At 39.9% G+C, this 20,453-nt stretch overlaps 3 protein-coding genes across 3 annotated transcripts in view; 2 read left to right on the forward strand and 1 right to left on the reverse strand.

The window, feature by feature from the left end:
- The window catches only part of LOC148346281 (brain-enriched guanylate kinase-associated protein-like), a 45,187-nt gene extending 36,982 nt beyond the window's left edge, over positions 1–8,205 (forward strand). Inside the window, 1 exon segment of the mRNA XM_088325647.1 lies at positions 5,263–8,205. Within this exon segment, the coding sequence (XP_088181773.1) occupies positions 5,263–6,429 (1,167 nt within the window). The 3' untranslated portion in view covers positions 6,430–8,205.
- Positions 8,206–8,969: 764 nt separating this feature from the next.
- rdh14b (retinol dehydrogenase 14b) lies at positions 8,970–13,303 on the reverse strand. Its single transcript, XM_088324597.1, has 2 exons — positions 12,851–13,303; positions 8,970–9,686 (listed from the first exon to the last, which is right to left on the reverse strand). The coding sequence occupies exons 1-2, from the start codon at positions 13,202–13,204 to the stop codon at positions 9,060–9,062; spliced, it is 981 nt and encodes a 326-aa protein (XP_088180723.1). The 5' UTR covers positions 13,205–13,303; the 3' UTR covers positions 8,970–9,059.
- Positions 13,304–15,810: 2,507 nt separating this feature from the next.
- The window catches only part of LOC148346283 (interleukin-31 receptor subunit alpha-like), a 43,190-nt gene continuing 38,547 nt past the window's right edge, over positions 15,811–20,453 (forward strand). Inside the window, exons 1-4 of the mRNA XM_088325017.1 lie at positions 15,811–16,002; positions 18,991–19,116; positions 19,237–19,283; positions 19,345–19,614. Of these exons, the coding sequence (XP_088181143.1) occupies positions 15,965–16,002; positions 18,991–19,116; positions 19,237–19,283; positions 19,345–19,614 (481 nt within the window). The 5' untranslated portion in view covers positions 15,811–15,964. The remainder of the gene's footprint in view (positions 16,003–18,990; positions 19,117–19,236; positions 19,284–19,344; positions 19,615–20,453) is intronic.

Here is a 20,453-nt window from a genome sequence, read left to right on the forward strand (position 1 = left end):
TTACCAAATTGTTCGAATGAGTTATCTGACTCCATTAACCAAACACAAACGATGCGTGCTCTTTTCTTAATTTTTGGGAAACATATTGACAAGAGACAGGCTTTTCCGCACGGGGGCAGATTTATTTTCTTAAATTATCTATTAAGTGAATTCCATCGAATTTTGCCGAATTAGGCTTGTCGAGCCTCCCATCTTCCGTTCTCCGATCCCGTCTGTCTCTGCTGTCTTTCACCGTCTTCCGTGTTCCGTCTTTTTGACACGTCGGGGCATCGGCCCCTCCCATGGGGCGTGCTGACTCCTCCTGTGGGCGTGCTGACTCATCCCCCTGGGCGGGCCAGGAACTCCTCCCCTGGGCGTCTCCTCACGTGGCTTCCACCTAGTCGCCACCTCCTCACCGAAAGACGCCGCCGTGTCTGAAGGACTCACAAGAAGAAAGCTTATCAGCTCAAAGCATTGCCAAGCGTTGATCAAAACAAGGCCTAATTCCCTCGTCAGCAATCACAGGAATTCTGTTATCCAAAGTCGTCTGATGCATTCCAGACAGCCTAACCTTCTAATGTACCTTGAAGAAAAACAGTCAGTGAATCTCTCTACTGCATCAAATGTAATTTGTATTATATTAAATCCCTCTAAGTCGATTAAATAAAATAAAAAATCCTTCATTTTGAATAATATGTAAAAATACAAAAACTTTTATGCAAACATGTGTTTTTTTAAATACTCATAGGTAAAAAAAACAGCCTTTATTTCACATAACATGAAGCTCACCAAATTAAAGACACTTTCCCTTTAAGGGGATCATAGAAGACCGATTTCTCCCCAATCCATCACAAGTTTTGTTGTCGAAATGTTGGAGAAATTGGAGGTTCGATAATCGAGAGAAAAGTCTTCTCATATGTGGATAAGGATGGGCAGGAGCCAGCCGCGTGGAGGGAGATACAACTTTATTGATTCGTCAATGAAGATCTCACAGAGCTAGGAACATGACAATGTATTTAAAGCTGGTAGTGACGATTAGGCTTCGATTGAGTACACCCCAAAAGGCGGTCCTGTATCACGTATCAAGTACAGAGCGTCCCGTCCCTTGCACGCTATCTTCAAGGAAACTTAATGTCTGCCAAGAGTATCTTCAAGGATGTCTACCCGACCTTTTCCCACTACTGTAAGCAAGTCTTTATAAATTTCTACATTTATGCAAATCTATTCTACAAATGCAAGTGTATTTACCACAACAGTTTCAAAATATTCCTTACGCCGGAGGACTCGTGGACTTCATTTCATGGACTGTCGAGTTTTACATGACAGTTCTCCTTTTGAATCACACTCACGAAGGTGATGCTCCAGATACTGGACGAGCTCAAAAGGAGGTCCGTTTTATAGCTTTTCCAACCAGCTAAACTGGTTCCAACGGTACTAATATAATTTCCCAAGGGCTTTTTACTCATCCGTTAGCCCTTTAACGTAATTAGCAAAGACTATGTACAGTTAGAGCACTGGAGTAGAAATGTGCCTATATTCACCTTTATCAGGGGTGTCAAACTCATTTTAGCTGGGGGACACACGTTAGGAAAAAGACTAGTAGCTTTAAGAGGAAGGGAGGGAGGGGGAGAGAGAGGGGGGGGGAGAGAACGATATCGATATAAAGAGAGGGAGAGAGAAAGAACAATATTGATAGAAAGTGAGAGAGACAACTATATTGATAGAAAGAGAGAGAGACAACAATATTGATAGAGACAACAATATTGAAAGAGAGAGAGAGAGAGAGAGAGAGAGACAACAATATTGATAGAAAGAGAGAGAGAGAACAATATCGATAGAAAGAGGGAAACAATATCGAGAGAGAGAGAACTATACTGATAGAAAGAGAGAGAGAGAACAATATTGGTAGAGAGAAAAAGAGAGAGAGAGAGAACAATATCGAGAGAAAGACAGAGGGCGAGAACAATATCGATAGAAAGAGAGAGGGCGAGAGAGGGAAAACAATATCGATAGCAAGAGAGAGAGAACAATATTGATAGAAAAAGAGAGAGCGAGAGAGAGAACAATATCGATAGAAAGAGAGAGAGCGAGAGAGAGAACAATATCGATAAAGAGAGGGAAAACAATATCGAGAAAGAGAGAGAGAGAACAATATTGATAGAAAGAGAGAGGGCGAGAACAATATCGATAGAAAGAGAGAGGGCGAGAGAGAGAGGGAAAACAATATCGATTGCGAGAGAGAACAATATCGATAGAAAGAGAGAGAGCGAGAGAGAACAATATAGATAGAAAGAGGGAAAACAATATTGGGAGAGAGAGAGAACAATATTGGGAGAGAGAGAGAGAGAACAATATCGATAGAGAGCGAGAGAGAAAGAGAGAGAACAATATCGATAGAGAGCGAGAGAGAGAGAACAATATCGATAGAGAGCGAGAGAGAGAGAGAACAATATCGATAGAGAGCGAGAGAGTGAGAGAACAATATCGATAGAGAGCGAGAGAGAGAGAGAACAATATCGATAGAGAGAGAGAGGGCGAGAGAGAGAAGGAAAACAATATCGATTGCGAGAGAGAGAGAACAATATCGATAGAAAGAGAGAGAAAGCGAGAGAGAACAATATCGATAGAAAGAGGGAAAACAATATCGAGAAAGAGAGAGAACAATATCGGTAGAAAGAGAGAGAGAGAGAAAAAAAATATTGATAGAAAGAGAGAGCGAGAGAGAGAACAATATCAATAGAGAGGGAGAGAGAGAGAGAACAATATCGATAGAAAGAGAGCGAGAGAGAGAACAATATCGATAAAGAGAGGGAAAACAATATCGAGAAAGAGAGAGAGAGAACAATATTGATAGAAAGAGAGAGGGCGAGAACAATATCGATAGAAAGAGAGAGGGCGAGAGAGAGAGGGAAAACAATATCGATTGCGAGAGAGAACAATATCGATAGAAAGAGAGAGAGCGAGAGAGAACAATATAGATAGAAAGAGGGAAAACAATATTGGGAGAGAGAGAGAACAATATTGGGAGAGAGAGAGAGAGAACAATATCGATAGAGAGCGAGAGAGAAAGAGAGAGAACAATATCGATAGAGAGCGAGAGAGAGAGAGAGAACAATATCGATAGAGAGCGAGAGAGAGAGAGAACAATATCGATAGAGAGCGAGAGAGTGAGAGAACAATATCGATAGAGAGCGAGAGAGAGAGAGAACAATATCGATAGAGAGAGAGAGGGCGAGAGAGAGAAGGAAAACAATATCGATTGCGAGAGAGAGAGAACAATATCGATAGAAAGAGAGAGAAAGCGAGAGAGAACAATATCGATAGAAAGAGGGAAAACAATATCGAGAAAGAGAGAGAACAATATCGGTAGAAAGAGAGAGAGAGAGAAAAAAAATATTGATAGAAAGAGAGAGCGAGAGAGAGAACAATATCAATAGAGAGGGAGAGAGAGAGAGAACAATATCGATAGAAAGAGAGCGAGAGAGAGAACAATATCGATAGAGAGAAAGAACAATATCGATAGAAAGAGAGAGCGAGAGAGAGAACAATATCGATAGAAGGAGGGAAAACAATATCCAGAAAGAGAGAGAGAACAATACTGATAGAAAGAGAGAGAGAGAACAATATTGGTAAAGAGAGAGAGAGAGATGAATTAAGGGAAAAACGTGAGAAATAAAGATCAAACCATGACAGAAGAGAAAAAGACGGACAAAGAGATAAAGAGTGAGTATGAGAACGAGAGCGAAAAAAAAGAAGGAAAGTGATCATGAAAGAGAGAAAAAAGATAGAGAGCGAGCAATAGAGAAATGAGTAGTATTTGCGCTGCCAGTGGTGCCTGGCTTGGGTGACACCAAGTGGACATGATTAAAACTGCAGCTCAAAGGAAGGTGCGTTCTATAGCTTCTCTGATCGGCTACACTGTTATCAACTGTGGTAATGCCATTGAGCAAGGCTTCTCGTCCTTTAGCCTTCGAACACGATGTAGTATCGGAACACCGGAGTGCCGTTAGCGGGACACATTCCTCTATGCGCTGTTGGGATTCGAACCGACGAAGAAAAAGAGCTAAAGAGAGCAGTCTACTTAAGCACTATTATCACAAAGTTGCAAAACAAAATCAAAGAGTTGAACAAATCGGGTCTTTCTGCCGTGCCAAAGTTACGATCGTGTGCAGGAGACGAGGGGGTTCCAGCGGTGTTCCATGTCGTAACCCGTGCCGTTGAAATGTTCACGCCCCGTGACCAAGGCTCTGGCTGATTGGTCCGCGCCGTCGTTGATGTAAATTTCCCAACCATGACTTGAAGAATGGAAGTAGGGGTAATAGGTCATTGCCCTCTGGACAGAATGGGGCAAGACATACACTCCAACCCCCCAGGCAAGGTGATACGTCATCGTTATCTGCACGGAATGGGACAAGAAGGCATTCCTAAGCAAAGCGCGGTTTACGACACACTTCTGCTAGAGTTCGCACTCAAAGGCCGAAGTCCAACTTAGGACAAGTATTTTTGAGTTGAAGTGAGATAAAACAACGTATAAAATAATATATAACTTCAGGGCCAATCGTTCCGGAGACGGTTCTCCCACTAAAAGGCATCGAAAAATATCTCACCCCTCAATTAGAGAAAAAGGCGTGAATTTGACTAAATAGAAATTGAAACTTGTATTGGCTGTTATTTGTTCAGACTGAATTTTACTAGCGTTTGCTGGTGTTTTGATCAAGTATGGCAGATTCAACGGCATTCGGAATGAATGGACACGTCGGAACGTGAATACAGGAAGTAAATACTTCAATCATATGTAAGAATGAACATAACGACTAAATAAATAAGGGGACGATTAAATAATAAAAGTAATACAGCTGGAAAACTCGTGCGACAACATATTCAATGACAAATGTAACACTTTTGTAGATATCACATAAAAAAAGCATACATTTGCATTACTTTTTTCTCCTTGGCCCACGTCTCCCCGGAAGATGGCGTGCCGGCTCCTCCCATGGTTGTGCCAAGGAAGCCCAACGTGGGGCTTCTCAAAACAACGCCGAGCGTTTCTACGTCATCGGGGCCTTGTTCTCAAAACATCGTCTGCCGTCCTCCGTCAGAGTCCTGTTATCAAAATTCCCTAGTTAAAATATTCTGCATGTGGAACAGCGTGACCTGTCATTGAACTAAAGCCTACTCAGTGAAAATCTTCATTGCATTATGAGTCAATTGTATAAAATCCTTCGAGTTTTTTGAAGGTTACGCTGATAAATAGGGTAGATACCTTTTCATTTCTTTCTTCAGCTCCCTACCGACTTTGAGGAGCAACTGACTCTCGACGAAGAAGAACCCCCCCTGTGCCGCACCTTCTCGGATTCGGGTTCTTTGGCGGGGGCGGCGCTAGAGGAAGCGGACGAGGCACGCGGCGGCAGCCCGCGCTCGTCGGACCGCGCCTTCGTCCTCGAGACGCTCGCCCCGGGGCAGCGCTTGGGCCTGCGCCCCGCCTACAAATCGGACCTGTACAGCAGCGATACCGCCCTCTACTGCCCGGACGATCGGCAACGGGAACGCCGACCTAGCGTGGATCTCCACCGCCCCGGGACATTTCTCTACCGAACGCAGAACTCCAGCGACAGCAACGAGTGCCCCGTGGTTCTGGCCCGTTCGGGTTCCTGCTCCAGTTTTAGCGAGGATAAGGGCGAGGGGCCGGCGAGCAGCGGGGCTTCGTCCCCCCGAAACCCGAGCTTTTATATGGAATGGTGGGACGTGGACTACGAGAGGAAGAGCGACTCCTCCTGGGAGGGGGACGGACCTTTCGGGGACGAGTACCCCGGCCGAGCGCCGGCCCTCACCTCGCCCGTGTACAGTCGTACCATGTCGTCTTGTTTTAGCGAACCCTACGAACCCCTGCCCCCTTCGTCCTCCCCCAGTCTCGGGGACAGCCGGAGAGGGAGCGGCCTAGCGCCGGGAGAAGACGAAGAACCGATCGGCAGGTGGCGGCGGCTCAGCGCCGAAGACCTGAGCTCCTACCCCGATCCCGGCAGGGCGTCGCCTTACAGTTTTTCCGAGCGGCGCTTCTCCGTCGGGCCGGGCAAAATCCTGTCGGGTCCGGTTTACGGCAGCTTCCAGGAAGGGGCCGACTTCTACCGGCAGCGGGACCCGACGTGGGCCGCCGGCCGAGTCGGCGAACCGTACCGCTCCCGAGAGCTAGAGGACGACGAGGGGTCCGGGATCCGGAGCGAAGACGACGGGGATCCGAGTCCCGACAGTTCCGGCGAGTCGCTCGACCGGCGTCCTTTCGAGTCGCCGCGCTACCGGGCGGAGATGCGGGTGGGCGTGTCCTCGCCGCCCAAAGACCCACCTCCGGCCCCGCCCCCTCTGTCGCCGTACCGGCAGAAGTTGGGCTCTTTGGGGCTTTCGCGCAAAGACAGCCTGACCAAGGCCCAACTGTACGGGACGCTGCTCAACTGAGGCGGCTCGACGGCCGGACGGGAATCGAACCTGAGCTGGTGCGCTTGTCGTTTACCTCATGGAATTTCCGCCATCTTTACCGTCGGATCGATTATCGCCCGCTCGGGAAGTCATCCGGATCGGTGCTCTTGGACCGGTCCCGGCATCTTTGCTCTCTTCCGATGAGTGTAACATTCTTCCCTATCAGTAGGTGGCAGCAGGTTATTATTATCTTGCTTCTATTTCTTTCTTTTTTTCCTGAATTCCTTTATTTCTTTTTTTTCCTTTCTCTTTCCTTTTGCTTAAATGTTCTTTTTCAGACCTTTTCTCTTTCATAGTTTTTTACTTGTTCATTCTATTTCTCTCCTTTTCTTCTTTTTTCATTTTATTCTTGTTTTTTCTCCTTTCCTTTTTATATTCTTATTTTTTCCTTTTCACTTTTTTATTTCTTTTTTCTTTTATTTTTCAGTTTTTTTATATTTTCTTTTTCTTTCCATTTTCTTTTACTCTGTTCAGTTTTAATTTCCTTTTTTCTTCTTTTTTTCTTATTTATTTCCCATCTTTCTTTCTCCAATCTTTTTTCCTTATTTCTTTGTTTCCCCTTTTCCTTTTTACAATTTTTTCCCCTCCTTTTCAAAAGGCTGTGTAAAAAAGAGAAGGAAACGGTGCTTTTTGTCCTTTTTGAGGCTTCCTAGTTCGTACTATTGCTTGAGCTTTGTAACTTGAGTTTTTTCAGTTGCTTTTTCTTTTTCTCTTTTAGGTATTATTTTCCTTTTATCTTCTTTTTTTTCTTATTTATTTCCTATCTTTCTTTTTTCAATCTTTTTTTCCTTATTTCTTTGTTTCCCCTTTTCCTTTTTACTCTTTTTTCCCCTCCTTTTCAAAAGGCCGTGTAAAAAAGAGAAGGAAACGGTGCTTTTTGTCCTTTTTGAGCCTTTCTAGTTTGTACTATTGCTTGAGCTTTGTAACTTGAGTTTTTTCAGTCGCTCTACACTCTACGGCGACATCTAGCGGTCAAACGTTACACAGCGCCCCTTTAAAACCACCACATGAAACTGATACCGGGAATGAATTTCGAAAGTGTGGCCGGTTTGAAAAAAAGTTAGAAAAAGAGCACTCGACAGTATTTAGCGTGTTCGATTCTCGCTCATCGTCCATTTTTGTACATACAGGAATCGCAAAGGATTTCAAGCCAAACTCGACGTTTGTATAAAAAGACAAAAAGTGAATTCTTTCGATGTTTTTTTTACTGTTGTGGCCGGAATGTTTGAAATAATGAGACGTTTGTATGATTTTATTCTCTTTATATTTAAATGACCCCTTCTCATTTCCCCTTTTGAGCTCTGGCTAAGCCCCGCCCACAGGCAAAGATTGAATATTGTGTAAAGAGCGCTACGGCAAGTGTCACTGTTTGATACATTGGCCAATGGGCAAAATACTACAAAACTAATTACAAAATGTAGTCCTTAGAGACAGGGAATCTCTCAGGATACCTCGTATTAGATTTGCATGTACTCCACGGTCGACCAAGTTTAAAAATGTAAAAAAACAGACACACCAAAAAAATCTAACAAAAGAAAACTGACAAACTGCAATGCAATCGAACGGACATGTCGGCGGAGCTTGTCCGAGTGTATGGAATCTGCTATGCGCACTGTGATTGGCTCATCGCGTTTGAGGGCGGGGCTTAGCCGGAAGTCAATTGGGACACCCTAGCCAAGACAATTCTTTGCTTAGATTAACCACGCATGAGAATTTTTGGGAGGCTTGATTCAATAAAAGCACATGTATTATTTATGCATTTTGTCATTTATTTTAACGTGCCTTATGACACTTATTTGTCGCAACAAAATGTTTTTTTATCGCCATTTCTCTTCTATCTAGTTCCTTCTCTCTTGTGTTTTTTTTCACTTTATTTCTCTTTCTTTGTCTCTTTCTCTCTTTTACTCTCTTGCTCTTAACTTTTCTTTCTTATTTGCTCTCTTTTTCTTTCCCTTTTTCCCCCGCTGTTTTCTTCTTTTTCACTTCTGTCCTCTCTTGTTCTCTGTGTCTGTTTTTCGCTTTATTACTTTTTTTTCTCTCTTTCTGTGTTTTTCATTCTCTATCGCTTCTCTTTCTTTTTACTCTTTTTCCTCTTTCTTACCTATCGCTTTCTCATTCTTCACCTTTCTTTTTCTCACTTTTTTTCTTTCTTTTATTGACTTGCTTGCCCTTTGTCTATTTTTGTCTTTTTTTCCCTTTCTTCTTCTCTTTGACTCTCTCTCTTTTTTTCTCTTTCCCTTTCTTCTTCCCTTTGACTCTCTCTTGCTCTTTGTCTCTGTTTTTCTCATTCTTTCTCTTTTTTTCCCCTCTCTTGTTTTCTTTCTTTTTCATCATCTAGTCCAGCCCTTGTGGGTTTTTTGTAACAAACAGGGTTGGGTAGGGTTACTTTAACTTGATTACTAATTAGCATATTTGGTATTGGAGTCATCCAAAAGTCATTGAAAGTAATCCAGTTAAAGTAAACCTACCCAACCCTGGTAACAAATATGGCCCTTGAGCAAAAAGGAAGTTGGACAATCTTTGCATTCAATGATTTATTCAAACAATGAATTGAATTTCACTACACTCACACATCGGTGTTTTTTTTCGACGAGGACAGAATCTTTTTGTCATTTTCCATCCGAGTCAATCCCCACCATCTTGCAACTCAAGTCCCACAGTTTTTCCGCCGCCTGCCCGTCCGTGGCCTTATCCAACAGCGCCTCCACCTGGCAATCGGCGAAACACTTGCCCGATACGCCCTCCACTTCCGGAGAACACACCAGGTAAAGCGGCGTCTGGGCCCCCTGGAGCGGGCTCCTGAAAAAAAGCCTGGACACCAGGTAAAACAGCGGGCGGCCCCAAAAGGGGACGGCCACGTGGCGACCCAACCTGGTCCTCACGATACCCGGGGTCAGCGCGTTGACCGTCAGGCCCGAGCCCTCCGTTCGCCGCGCTAGCTCCCGGGTAAACAACAAATTGGCTAGCTTGCTTTGACTGTAGCAGAAGGCTTTATCGTATTTCTTCTCGCTGTTGAGGTCCTCGAAGGCGATGCGGCCGGATTTGTAGAGCTTGGAGGAGACCACCACCACCCGGCTGGGGGCGGAGCTTTTCAGGAGGTCCAACAGCAGGTGAGTGAGCAGGAAGTGACCCAGGTGGTTGACGCCGAATTGCAGTTCGAAGCCGTCTTCGGTTTTGGTGTAAGGGCACCGGTAGACGCCCGCGTTGTTGACCAGGACGTCGATTTTGGGCTCCTCCTTGACCGCAAAAATAGAAAAATGTCCGTCAAGGGCGAGCCGGCGTAAAAACTACAACGTGGGCGGGGCTCAACTAGATCTGTAATGTGTGGAAAAGCATTTTGCCCGATTTGATCAAAATGCTAACGCTGAATCTGTCAGTCGCTGTACCATTCAACCAAATCAGTAGATGGCAGCAGATTCAAATCTTATGTTTATATACTAATTATCTAGTCACAAGGTAGTACAAGAAAATGTATTTATGTTTTAAGAACAAACTAAATACGCCAAAACACCGGAAGAGAATTTAAAGTTATTTGAGTGGGTGAGTGGGAGGGATGGGTGGAGCTATGCAAAAAGTGCAAGCGCTCCTTCCCATCTCTCACCCTACTCCGTCTGCGCCAAAGGTAAGCACATCAGGCTCCCTGTTCTCAGAATTTAGTGACGTTTTTACAAAATAACTGCCTGGATCTGGTTTTGAAACCAATTTGTATGAAAAAAAAGGGTCAAAATGAGTTTAACCGATCTTGAGTCATTGCAATAAAGAGACAAGTTTCAAGTGGTACGTTTGTTGATTTTGGGACGCGGGCTCTGCCATTATTCTTTTTTCATCATTTTTATCAAATCATCAAAAATAAATGTGCTGAAGACTAAGCTTTTGTCTGGGGCGCGGGTTTAGCAATTTAGTCAATTTGTCTCATAATATATGGTGTGGCTCTTTCCCAAAATAAAATTAATATTTTTTGCTTTTATGGCTCTTTGAGTCAAAAAGGTTCCCGACCCCTGCTTTATACGTTATTCAAATATTCATTTGCTGAGAGTTCCAATACATGTGGTGTGGGTACCGCTATCATTTGGAAAATCCGCTTATCTCACAGTTGTTATTAAAGGAAAAAAAACATATTAAATCATAATGTATCTTTGTAAGAAATGCATAGAATTCATTGATTGGGAAAAATCTGGTTGTACCAAACTTGTTAACAAAGTGCGAGGAATTTCAACTCCAATAATATATAGACTGTACCCCTCCAAAGTTGATACTGCAAAAGGGTTTAATAAAGAATGTAAAATATACATTTTGCTCTGCAGATCCGGAACTGTAAGGCTAACCCTACTAGAAATATTTTTTTAAATAGATTAGTATCATCAAATTGGTTTTGAAACGACCACAATTAGAGAAAAAATAGCATATTAGGTCCCCGTTATAAGCACTTTGTTATTTAGGTTTGAAGTGTTACTTTAGGTTTTTATTATTGTTTTTTTTTTCAGTATTTCTGAAGTCGGATTTTTATTGAAGTTCTGTAGGTTTTTTTTTGTAGTGTTACTGTAGTTTTATTTTTGTAGTATTTCTGAAGTAATTTTATGTAGTATTTCCATAGTAGTATTTCTTTTAGTATTTCTGTAGTACTGTTGTATTTTAAAAGTATATTTTTTATGTATATCTGTAGTTTTTTCGTAGCATTTTTGTATTATTACAGTAGTTTTGATTGTATTATTTTTGTAGTATGACTATAGTATTATTTTTAGTATTTTTGGACTGAGGTAGAGCGCTCGTCTTGGGATCAAGAGGTTGCAGGTTTGATTCCCGGCTCCTCCGTGTTATACGTCAAAGTGTCCTTGGGCAAGACACTGAATCCCTAATGCCCCAGATGGGCAGGTAGGCGCCTTGCATGGCTGACTCCCTATTGGTGTGTGAGTGTGTGTGTGAATGGGTAAGTGTGAAGCACATTGTAAAGCGCTTTGGGAGGTCTTCATTTGTCTTGAAAAGCGCTATAGAAATGCAGACCATTTACTATTTAATTTTGGCACGTCCCTTGGGTCACAAATTTCTGGTGTGAAATCAAATTTTAGAGCTGATAAGATTGACAATGGGTTCAAACTACTGTATTTTGAAAATATATCGTGCTTGGAGGCTAATAAATCAAAGACAATATATGTTTTAATTATCAATCTTATAGTATCTAAATTCTACATACACAAGTTCAAATTCACGAGTAGAAAAAAATCTATTGTATCGCCTTTAAATTGGAAGTAAAAGACTGCATTTTGTGCATAATGCGACCCCACTAAAACCAGAAGGCTATTAAAACCAATTATATTTGTGTAACGGGTGTAATAATAAATTTTATTGAAATTCCTGCTGAAATATGTGTATAGTTTTTGGTAAGTGTCCTGCAATGATGAGTCCAACAGTGCCACCTGCTGGTATGGGGTAGGGTTTGTTTTGGCTTTTGACATGTGACCGGAAGGCGGGTTTTTTTTGGCAGTCTACAGAGCGAGCTGCCAACGGTAAGACACATCTTTTGATGCTCCACAAAAAAGGTTTATTTTAAACATTATAACCAGAGCTGACAAATCTCTCAACATGCACAGTAATGTGATTGATGTTGTCATGCTGTTTGGATTTATTTTCGTTTTGTTTCTGTTGTGCTAAAATGTTAATTCCCCTTATAGAGATCAAATATATCAAAGCCAGCAGAGAAGCTAATGTTGTGACTCATTTCATCTGCAGGTAAATTGTATCTGTTTTGAAACTCATTATTGTTCTTATTTCTATTTTCTCATATATATAAAAAGGATGATGTTGGTTAAAATTCAGACTAAAGAAAAATATGTTGAATTCATTGTAAACGTTTAAAAAACACTATTCGATCTCTTGTTAAAAGTATCTTGTTAAAATGGATGTAAAAATGTATTGTGATATTCTAAAATGTATTTTATGTAAATAGAAAAGAAAGCTCTTTGATATGCTTTGGGCAGTCTACAGAGAGAGCTGCCAACGAGATCAAAGCCAGCAGAGAAGCTAATGTTGTGACTCATTTCATTTGCAGAAAATGTAATAAAAACCTCATCATCCAGTCCAGCGTGAATGTGGATCTTTGGTGGGACAGGTACACCGCGGTTACATTTGTAAAAAAATTGGGTATTTTTATCCCCCCTGCCATGTTGGTTAAATTGTCGATTGGATCGTTTGTACAATTATATAATAACAGTGTGATTGAGAGTATTTGCTTTTTTGTTTCGATAAACCATCCATTATCTGCAGCGCTTATCCTCAGTAGGGTCGCGGGGGTGCTGGAGCCCATGCCAGCTATCTTCAGGCAGTGGGCAGGGGACACCCTGAACTGGTTGCCAACAAACATTTATTTTAATTAACATAAAACATCCGATTGCTGATTTCTTACCTGTTTAATCTCCTGGCAGAATTTCCGGACCGATCGGAGCGAGGCCAAATCCAGATGCTTGACCACCACCTCCCCGAGTTCCGCCCCCGGACTCGCCCGTAAGTCCTGGGCGGCTTCGGCGGCTCCTTCCCAGTCCCGGCAGGCCAGGATGACCCGGGCCTGGAGCTTGAGGAGCTCCCCGGCGAGGGCCTTCCCGATGCCGCAGTTGGCTCCGGTGACGATGACGGTCTTTCCCCGCATCAGGTCGGCCGGGTACCGCAGCAGCCGCACGGCCTTCTGGCGGGGGAACAGGCGCCGCATGACGAGCAGGACCCCGCCGCCTACGACGGCCGCCACCAGGACCGCGGTGGCCATTAAAATACTGTTATATTATCTTAATTTAAATTATAATTGCAAAATAAGGAAAAGGACACAATATGGTGCAGTGTTTTGAAGTTACGGAATGTAACCCGGAAGTCAATAAACAATGATGTGGTTTAACCCGGAAGTAAAGCTTCCCGACTACAAATATCAACACGAATGTTTTTTAAACTTTTATATAATACCTTTATCTGATTTCGTTCCAAACATTTTTTAATGATGTGATGTTTAATTTAAAAAAGCACAGGTGGAATAACAAACTCAACACGAACGTAATCAGGGTTGGGTAGGGTTACCTTAACTGGATTACTTTCAATTACTTTTGGATTACTCCAATACCAAATATGCTAATAAAAGACCAAAGAAACTAAATATGAAAAATTTGTGCAGGCTTGGGGGGTAACGGAATACATGGAACGGCAAAAATGATGTTGGCAAGCTGTTTGGATTTATTTTCATTTTGGTTCTGTCGCATTTGATGTTGGTTTTGCCGGAGATCAAAGCCAGGAGAGAAAGCTTACCACGTGTTGTGAGTCATCATTTTATTCATATTTAGTTTCTTTTGTCTTTTATTAGCATATTTGGTATTGGAGTCATCCAAAAGTAATTGAAAGTAATCAAGTTAAAGTAACCCTACCCAACCCTGAACGTAATTAACATCGACTGAAAGTACTAATAACTTCATAAAACGATACGAAACAAAAATCGCAATATCTGAGGCACAAAACAAAAACAGAATTGAATGTACGCTAATAAATACATAACCAAGTATTTCAAATGACCTCTGAAAAATATGAGTCAAAACAATGATTGGAATAAAGTTATTTTTTTCGAATTCTTATTGTTTTTTTTAAATTAAGCCTTTATATAAATTAAACGACCCCAATATATATATGATACACTAGCCCCCTTTTTATTTTTACCTCTTTTTATTTGATCTCATTTTAATTTTATTTTAATGTTTCATTTAAAAAAAGCAGGAAATTAACTCACCCAAAAGTAATGGTGGGAATTAATTATCATAATGTACCATTTACCATATTGTTCGAATTAGTTATCTGACTCCATTAACCAAACACAACCTAGATTCATCCAACAATCTATGCGCGCTCGTTTCTTGAGAGAAAAAGGATCAGGAAAGTCGACATTTTCACACGGGGGCGGATTTATTTTCCCTAACAGAAGAACTAAGTGTACTCCATCGATGACGGCCGAAGTGGCGTTGAGGTGTGTGAAGCCTTCTTCTGAAGTCCTTTAGCTTTCTCTTATTGGCCCACGTCTCCCCGCAAGATGGTGTCTCGGCTCCTCCCATGGTGTCTCGGCTCCTCCCATGGGCGTGCCAAGGAATTGTTTGCGCCCATCGTTCTCACAACACAGTGCTGTGATGTCTGGCTCCTGCGTCAGAGTCCTGTTATCAAAATTCCCTAGACAAAATAATATGCATTTCAAACAGCCTGCCCTGACCTTGTACATTGAACTAAAGCCCACTCAGTGAAAATCTTCATTGCATTATGAGTCAATCGTATAAAATCCTTTATGGTCAAATGTATACAATCCTTTAGTAATAAAAACGAACGACTACAAATTCAACACAAATGTATCTTTACTTGGGTTTATACAAAACAAGAATGATGAGAGAAACAAATCACAATTTATGTATAGCCAAATTTGTTATCCACAGAAAAATATCCAAATGTGGTCAGCGATTTTCTCTAATGAAATCTTTCAAGATAAGCAATCCAAAATGTACAAATGATATCTAAAAACACTCCCCCTTATTATCTATTCTTATTTGATTTCACTTTAATTTTGTATTTGATGATGCAATGTTCAATTTAAATAAAAGCAAATTTTAACTCATCCCAAAGTAAAACAACCCTACTAAAATTTCAACAGGAAAGTAGTTATCTCCAGTCAAAATAAATAAATAAACAATTTTGTAACAATTGTCACTTTATTGCTTATCAATTAACTTGCAACATTTTGTTTTGGACACTATATCGAGAAGATCGTTTAAACAAAGTATTTTTGTTTTTAAACTAAATCGGCATAAAACAGTCAAACTACAGTACAAAATCAAAAATTTTCAAAGAAACAATAAATGATGTAGAAGTAATTAGAAAAAATAATTAAAAATAAACTATAACAAGACATGTTTGACCCCACATAATCGGGAGATATTCAAGTATATTATATATCATTTGTAGAATCAGATTGTTAATTATGATTTAAAAGTTAAGCAAAAAAGTTGACAACATTTTAAAAAGTGTGTTAATATTTTTTATGAATATAAAAATTTGGCCGTACATAAAATGACTTCACTGAGTGTGATCAACCCGGAACTACTCAAGGCAAAGGTAAAACGACCCTACTAAAAAATTCAGTCACATTTAAAAAAAATGCTTCTATTTACGGTCATAATTGATTAAAATAATCACTATACTTTCAATTTTAATATCACCTTGCCACTAAATACATTTTACATGGATGATTTAAACCCATTTTAATCCATAAATAAAACAACCTCAAAAGTATTTAACCCGGAAGTAGAAAAAATCGCACCCCCTACCCCCTGCCATGATTATAAATTTAATGTGCAAAAAAACGTATGATTAATGTCTTGAATTGAATCGATTTTGTTTCACCTTTTCGTTATAGTGGCCATTTACAGGAAAAAAAAAACAATGAATTCGGTCTCCAGCATAAGTTACATTTTGTTTCGCTTGGCCGGAAAAAAATGTTTTGGCACCTCTCATGAACTCCCCAACATGGCGTCTTGCTTTTCTGCTCAGGTAAAACATTTGTTTATTTCGACTTTAACGTATTTAGAAGCCCTGAATAAGGAGAAATACTCGCTTGTATTTATAATCTGCTAAAAAGTGTGATGTCCAACGCTTTTTATGTCTAAAGAACTGTGTATTTTTTGATTGATAGCGTTTTGTTTTTATCGGAAAGCTTATTTGTCCCAATGCTGCCCTCTTCTGTCAGTTTGAAGAAACTCCTATCGTTAGTATGGATATATAATTGTATCTGGCGCTCTTAAATGCTAACTTATTTTCCTATTTGGATTTTTGACAAAGATTCCTGTCTTAAAAGTTAAAAAAAAAATTTTTTAAATGAGAATATCAGTTATCTTTGAAACAGATTGTTCAGCAAAATAAATTGGTCACAATTCAGTGAGATTAATGTTTGTCGTCTATTTTCTTACTGATATTTAAACATATGTTTCTACCTTTGTGTTTTTATTATTATTTTTAAATTATTGTCAATATTTTAGAGGGAAGTATTTTAGAGGGATCAATATTTTTTTCCATATTCTGTTATATACAATACGGACCAACCCAGTAATTAAATGATCTTAAAGCCGTATTCTCTTTTATATTTTTTATATATTTTAATATGAAAATGCACAAAAACAGTGACATGCAGTCAGAGGAAATGCTTTAACTGTCATTAGGGACATTTAAACAAAAAAATGTATTCAATAGTTCTATTTATTCAGTGTTTACGTTTTTTTTCTCATGTAACGTCACAATCTTCGGATTCTCCACGTGATATTATGAATATTATGAATACAATTAGTATGTAATACCGTGTAAAATCAAATATTAGGTCCCTGTTTTTAAGTGATTATTTTGATTTGTTTGGTAGTATTACAGTAGTTGTATTTTTGTAGTATCATTGTATTTTTGTAGTATGATTTTTGTAGTATTTCATTAGTTGTAGTTTTTCTTTTTAGAATGAAGGCAAAATAATATATGAGTTCTGCATTGTAAGCACTTATTTTGATCATTTGTTTATTAGTATTACAGTAGTTGTATTTTTGTAGTATTATAGTTTTTTGTTGTAGGATTTTTGTAGTATTTCTGTAGTTGTAGTTTTTCTTTTCAGGATGAAAGCAAAATAATACACGAGTTCCCCGTTGTAAGCACTTATTTTGATCATTTGTTTATTAATATTACTGTAGTTGTATTTTTGGAGTATTATAGGTTTTTTGTTGTAGGATTTTGTAGTATTTCTGTAGTTGTAGTTTTTCTTTCCAGGATGAAAGCAAAATAATATACGAGTTCCCTGTTGTAAGCACTTATTTTGATCATTTGTTTATTAGTATTACAGGAGTTGTATTTTTGTAGTATTATAGTTTTTTGTAATAGGATTTTGTAGTATTTCTGTAGTTGTAGTTTTCCTTTCCAGGATGAAAGCAAAATAATATACAAGTTCCCTGTTGTAAGCGCTTATTTTGATCATTTGTTTATTAGTATTACAGGAGTTGTATTTTTGTAGTATTATAGTTTTTTGTAGTAGGATTTTGTAGTATTTCTGTAGTTGTAGTTTTCCTTTCCAGGATGAAAGCAAAATAATATACAAGTTCCCTGTTGTAAGCGCTTATTTTGATCATTTGTTTATTAGTATTACAGCAGTTGGATTTTTGTAGTATTAAAGTTTTTTGTAGTGGGATTTTTGTAGTATTTCTGTAGTTGTAGTTTTCCTTTTCAGAATGAAAGCAAAATAATATACGAGTTCCCTTAGTATTGTAGTATTTCTGCAGTAGGATTTGAATTGTACAGAAATCTACTTTATATGCTACAGCTCATGTATTTCTTTCTTGGGCTCCCAATCAAACTGTCGTTAAATGTATTTATTCCTGTAGTAGGAGTCCTGTAGTATTTTCATAGTATTATTTTTACAATATTTCTGTAGTATTACAAAAGCTGTATTCTGAATGAAAGCAAAATAAGAAATCCGGTCCCTGTTTTAGGCACTTCATTGTAGCGTAGTAGTATTTTATTGTATTTATGTCGAAGGATTATGCTTATATTTACAGAGTAGTATTACTGTAGTATTTCTACATAATTTCTGTAGTTGGATTTTTATTTTGTATTTGCATTGTTTTTTTTGGGAATATTTTTGTAGAATTTTTGTAGTATTATCGTAGTTGTATTTTGTCTTTTCAGAATGAAAGCAAATCATATATTAGCTCCCTCTTTTATTCATATTTTGTTTTGCAGTTGAAGTTTTGTTTACTGTTGTTGTAGTATTGTAGTATTTCTGTAGTACAGTTACTTTTTTCCTATGCTACAGTGCATAAGTTTTTTTTTCTTGCACTGACAATGAAATGATAATAAGGTGTGTTAAATGTTTTCATTTCTGTAGTAGGAGTCTTGTAGTATTTACATAGGATTGTTTTTGTAGTATTTTTGTAGTATTACGAAAGTTGTATTCAGAATGAAAGCAAAATAAGAAATCAGGTCCCTGTTTTAGGCACTTCATTTGATATTTTGTACTGTAGTATTTTATAGTATATATGTAGTAGGATTATGGTACTATTTCTGTAGTAGTATTTTTGTAGGATTTATTTTGTATTTACATTGTGTTTATTTGGGTAGTATTTCTGTAGAGTTTTAGTAGTATAACTGTAGTTGTATACATTTTTTATTCAGAATGAAAGCAAATTATATATTAGGTCCCTCTTTTATTGATAATTTATTTTGTAGTGGAGGTTTTGTTTACTGCAGTTGTATTTTTGTAGTATTTCTGTAAAGGGTTTTGGCAGTACATTGAGTTTTTTTTTCCTATTCTAGTTTCTAAGAATTACAACCTGGTAATAACATTTTATTTTGGAAAGGCATTATAAACAGGGAGCCCTTTGCGCTCATTATTATGCTCTCTGTTTATGAAAAGATGGAATTCATGCAGGGATGAATATCAAATTGCAATAATGGCGGTTTCATAAGAAACTAACTCTTGCTGGTAACTACTCGCTGCGCCTTTATTCCTAGGTACTGCCATGGTACGTTAATGCGTCTGACCGCTAATGCGTTTGATACAAACATGGAAAGGAAGCTAATGTTACTGCGGGACGCCCGAGAGAGAGAGAGACGCTTCCTGTTACCGTCCGAGTTCCAGTTGAGTAAGACCTCCCGTTCTGATCTCTTTGCTTCATTTCCCCTCTCTGTGGCCGACGAGAGGATGTCAGGCTGGCCCTGAACTTATTGTTCACCACTTTCATCCAAAACGTCCCGCAGGATGCGTCTTTGTCTTCTGCTGGTGCTTCTCGCCGCGGTCCAAAACGGTAAGCCCGATTTTTACCGCCAAAAAAAAACAGAAAAACTCAAAAAGTGCAAATCTGACAGGGAATGCCAGGAAATGGTGCAGAGTGGCCCCCCAGGACCTGTACGTCCAGGCGGGGACGGACGCTCAAGTGCTGTGCGACAAGTCCTGCGCCCCCGGAGACGTCTACTGGACGGTGGACGGACAAAAAGTGGACGCGGGTCAAAAAAGAAGGGTCAACGCGACGCACGACCTGCTGACCTTGAGGAACGTGACCCGGGCCAAGGTCACGGTTGACTGCCGGAGCCGACTCACCAGGGAATGGCTCGGGGGCACCTTCGTCAGGACTTACTGTAAGAGATTTTTGTTCCTTTGTTTTGGATGCGATGGGTCTTTGCCGACTTTGGACGACCATATAAGGACCTGTCTCCGCAAATGAGAATATCGGGATGACCGACTTTACTTTCTGTATTACAACTGCCTAAAAAATCATTTCCATTCATGACAAATACACTGAAAGTCTTTTATTGACTCAACTTTTTGGGGAAAAAGTATCTTAATAGGGGCAGCACGGCGGCGCAGTGGTTAGCGTGTGTGCGGCACAGTTCTGAGGTCTTGGGAACCTCCTGTGTGGGTTCAAATCCAGCTACCAGCCTACTTGTGCGGAGTTTGTATGTTCTCCCCGTGCTTGCGTGGGTCTCCTCCGGGCACTCCGGTTTCCTCCCACATTCCAAAAACATGCGTGTCAGGTTGATTGGCCGGTCCAAATTGTCCCTAGGTGTGAATGAGCGAGTGTCTGTTCCTGTGTGCCATGCGACTGGCTGGCAACCAGTTCAGGGTGTCCCCTGCCCACTGCCCGATGATTGCTGGGATCGGCTCCAGCACCCCCGCGAAATCAAATTATTTTCTTCCAGAAAAAGACTAACAAGGTTTTGTCCCAGTCATCAAAGCCTTTTTATTTCCTTAACATAACATGAAAGAAAACATCGCAGATTGGAGTGAACCAAAACAAGAGAATGAATGAATGAATGAATGAATGAAAACTTTTATTTCGAACATAAAAATAAAAACAGGACAAAAACAATGAGTCAACAACAGAATAATGTCACATAACATGTTACATCAGTGAATGTTGAATTGAATTTTTTGAAGAAAATTGTATGCAGAGAGATTAGACGTGGCACTCCAGGGG

This window comes from Urocampus carinirostris, chromosome 20 (assembly GCF_059441175.1).
Source record: "Urocampus carinirostris isolate Australia breed hairy pipefish chromosome 20, RoL_Ucar_1.0, whole genome shotgun sequence".
In the NCBI taxonomy this organism is placed as follows: Eukaryota; Metazoa; Chordata; class Actinopteri; order Syngnathiformes; family Syngnathidae; genus Urocampus; species Urocampus carinirostris.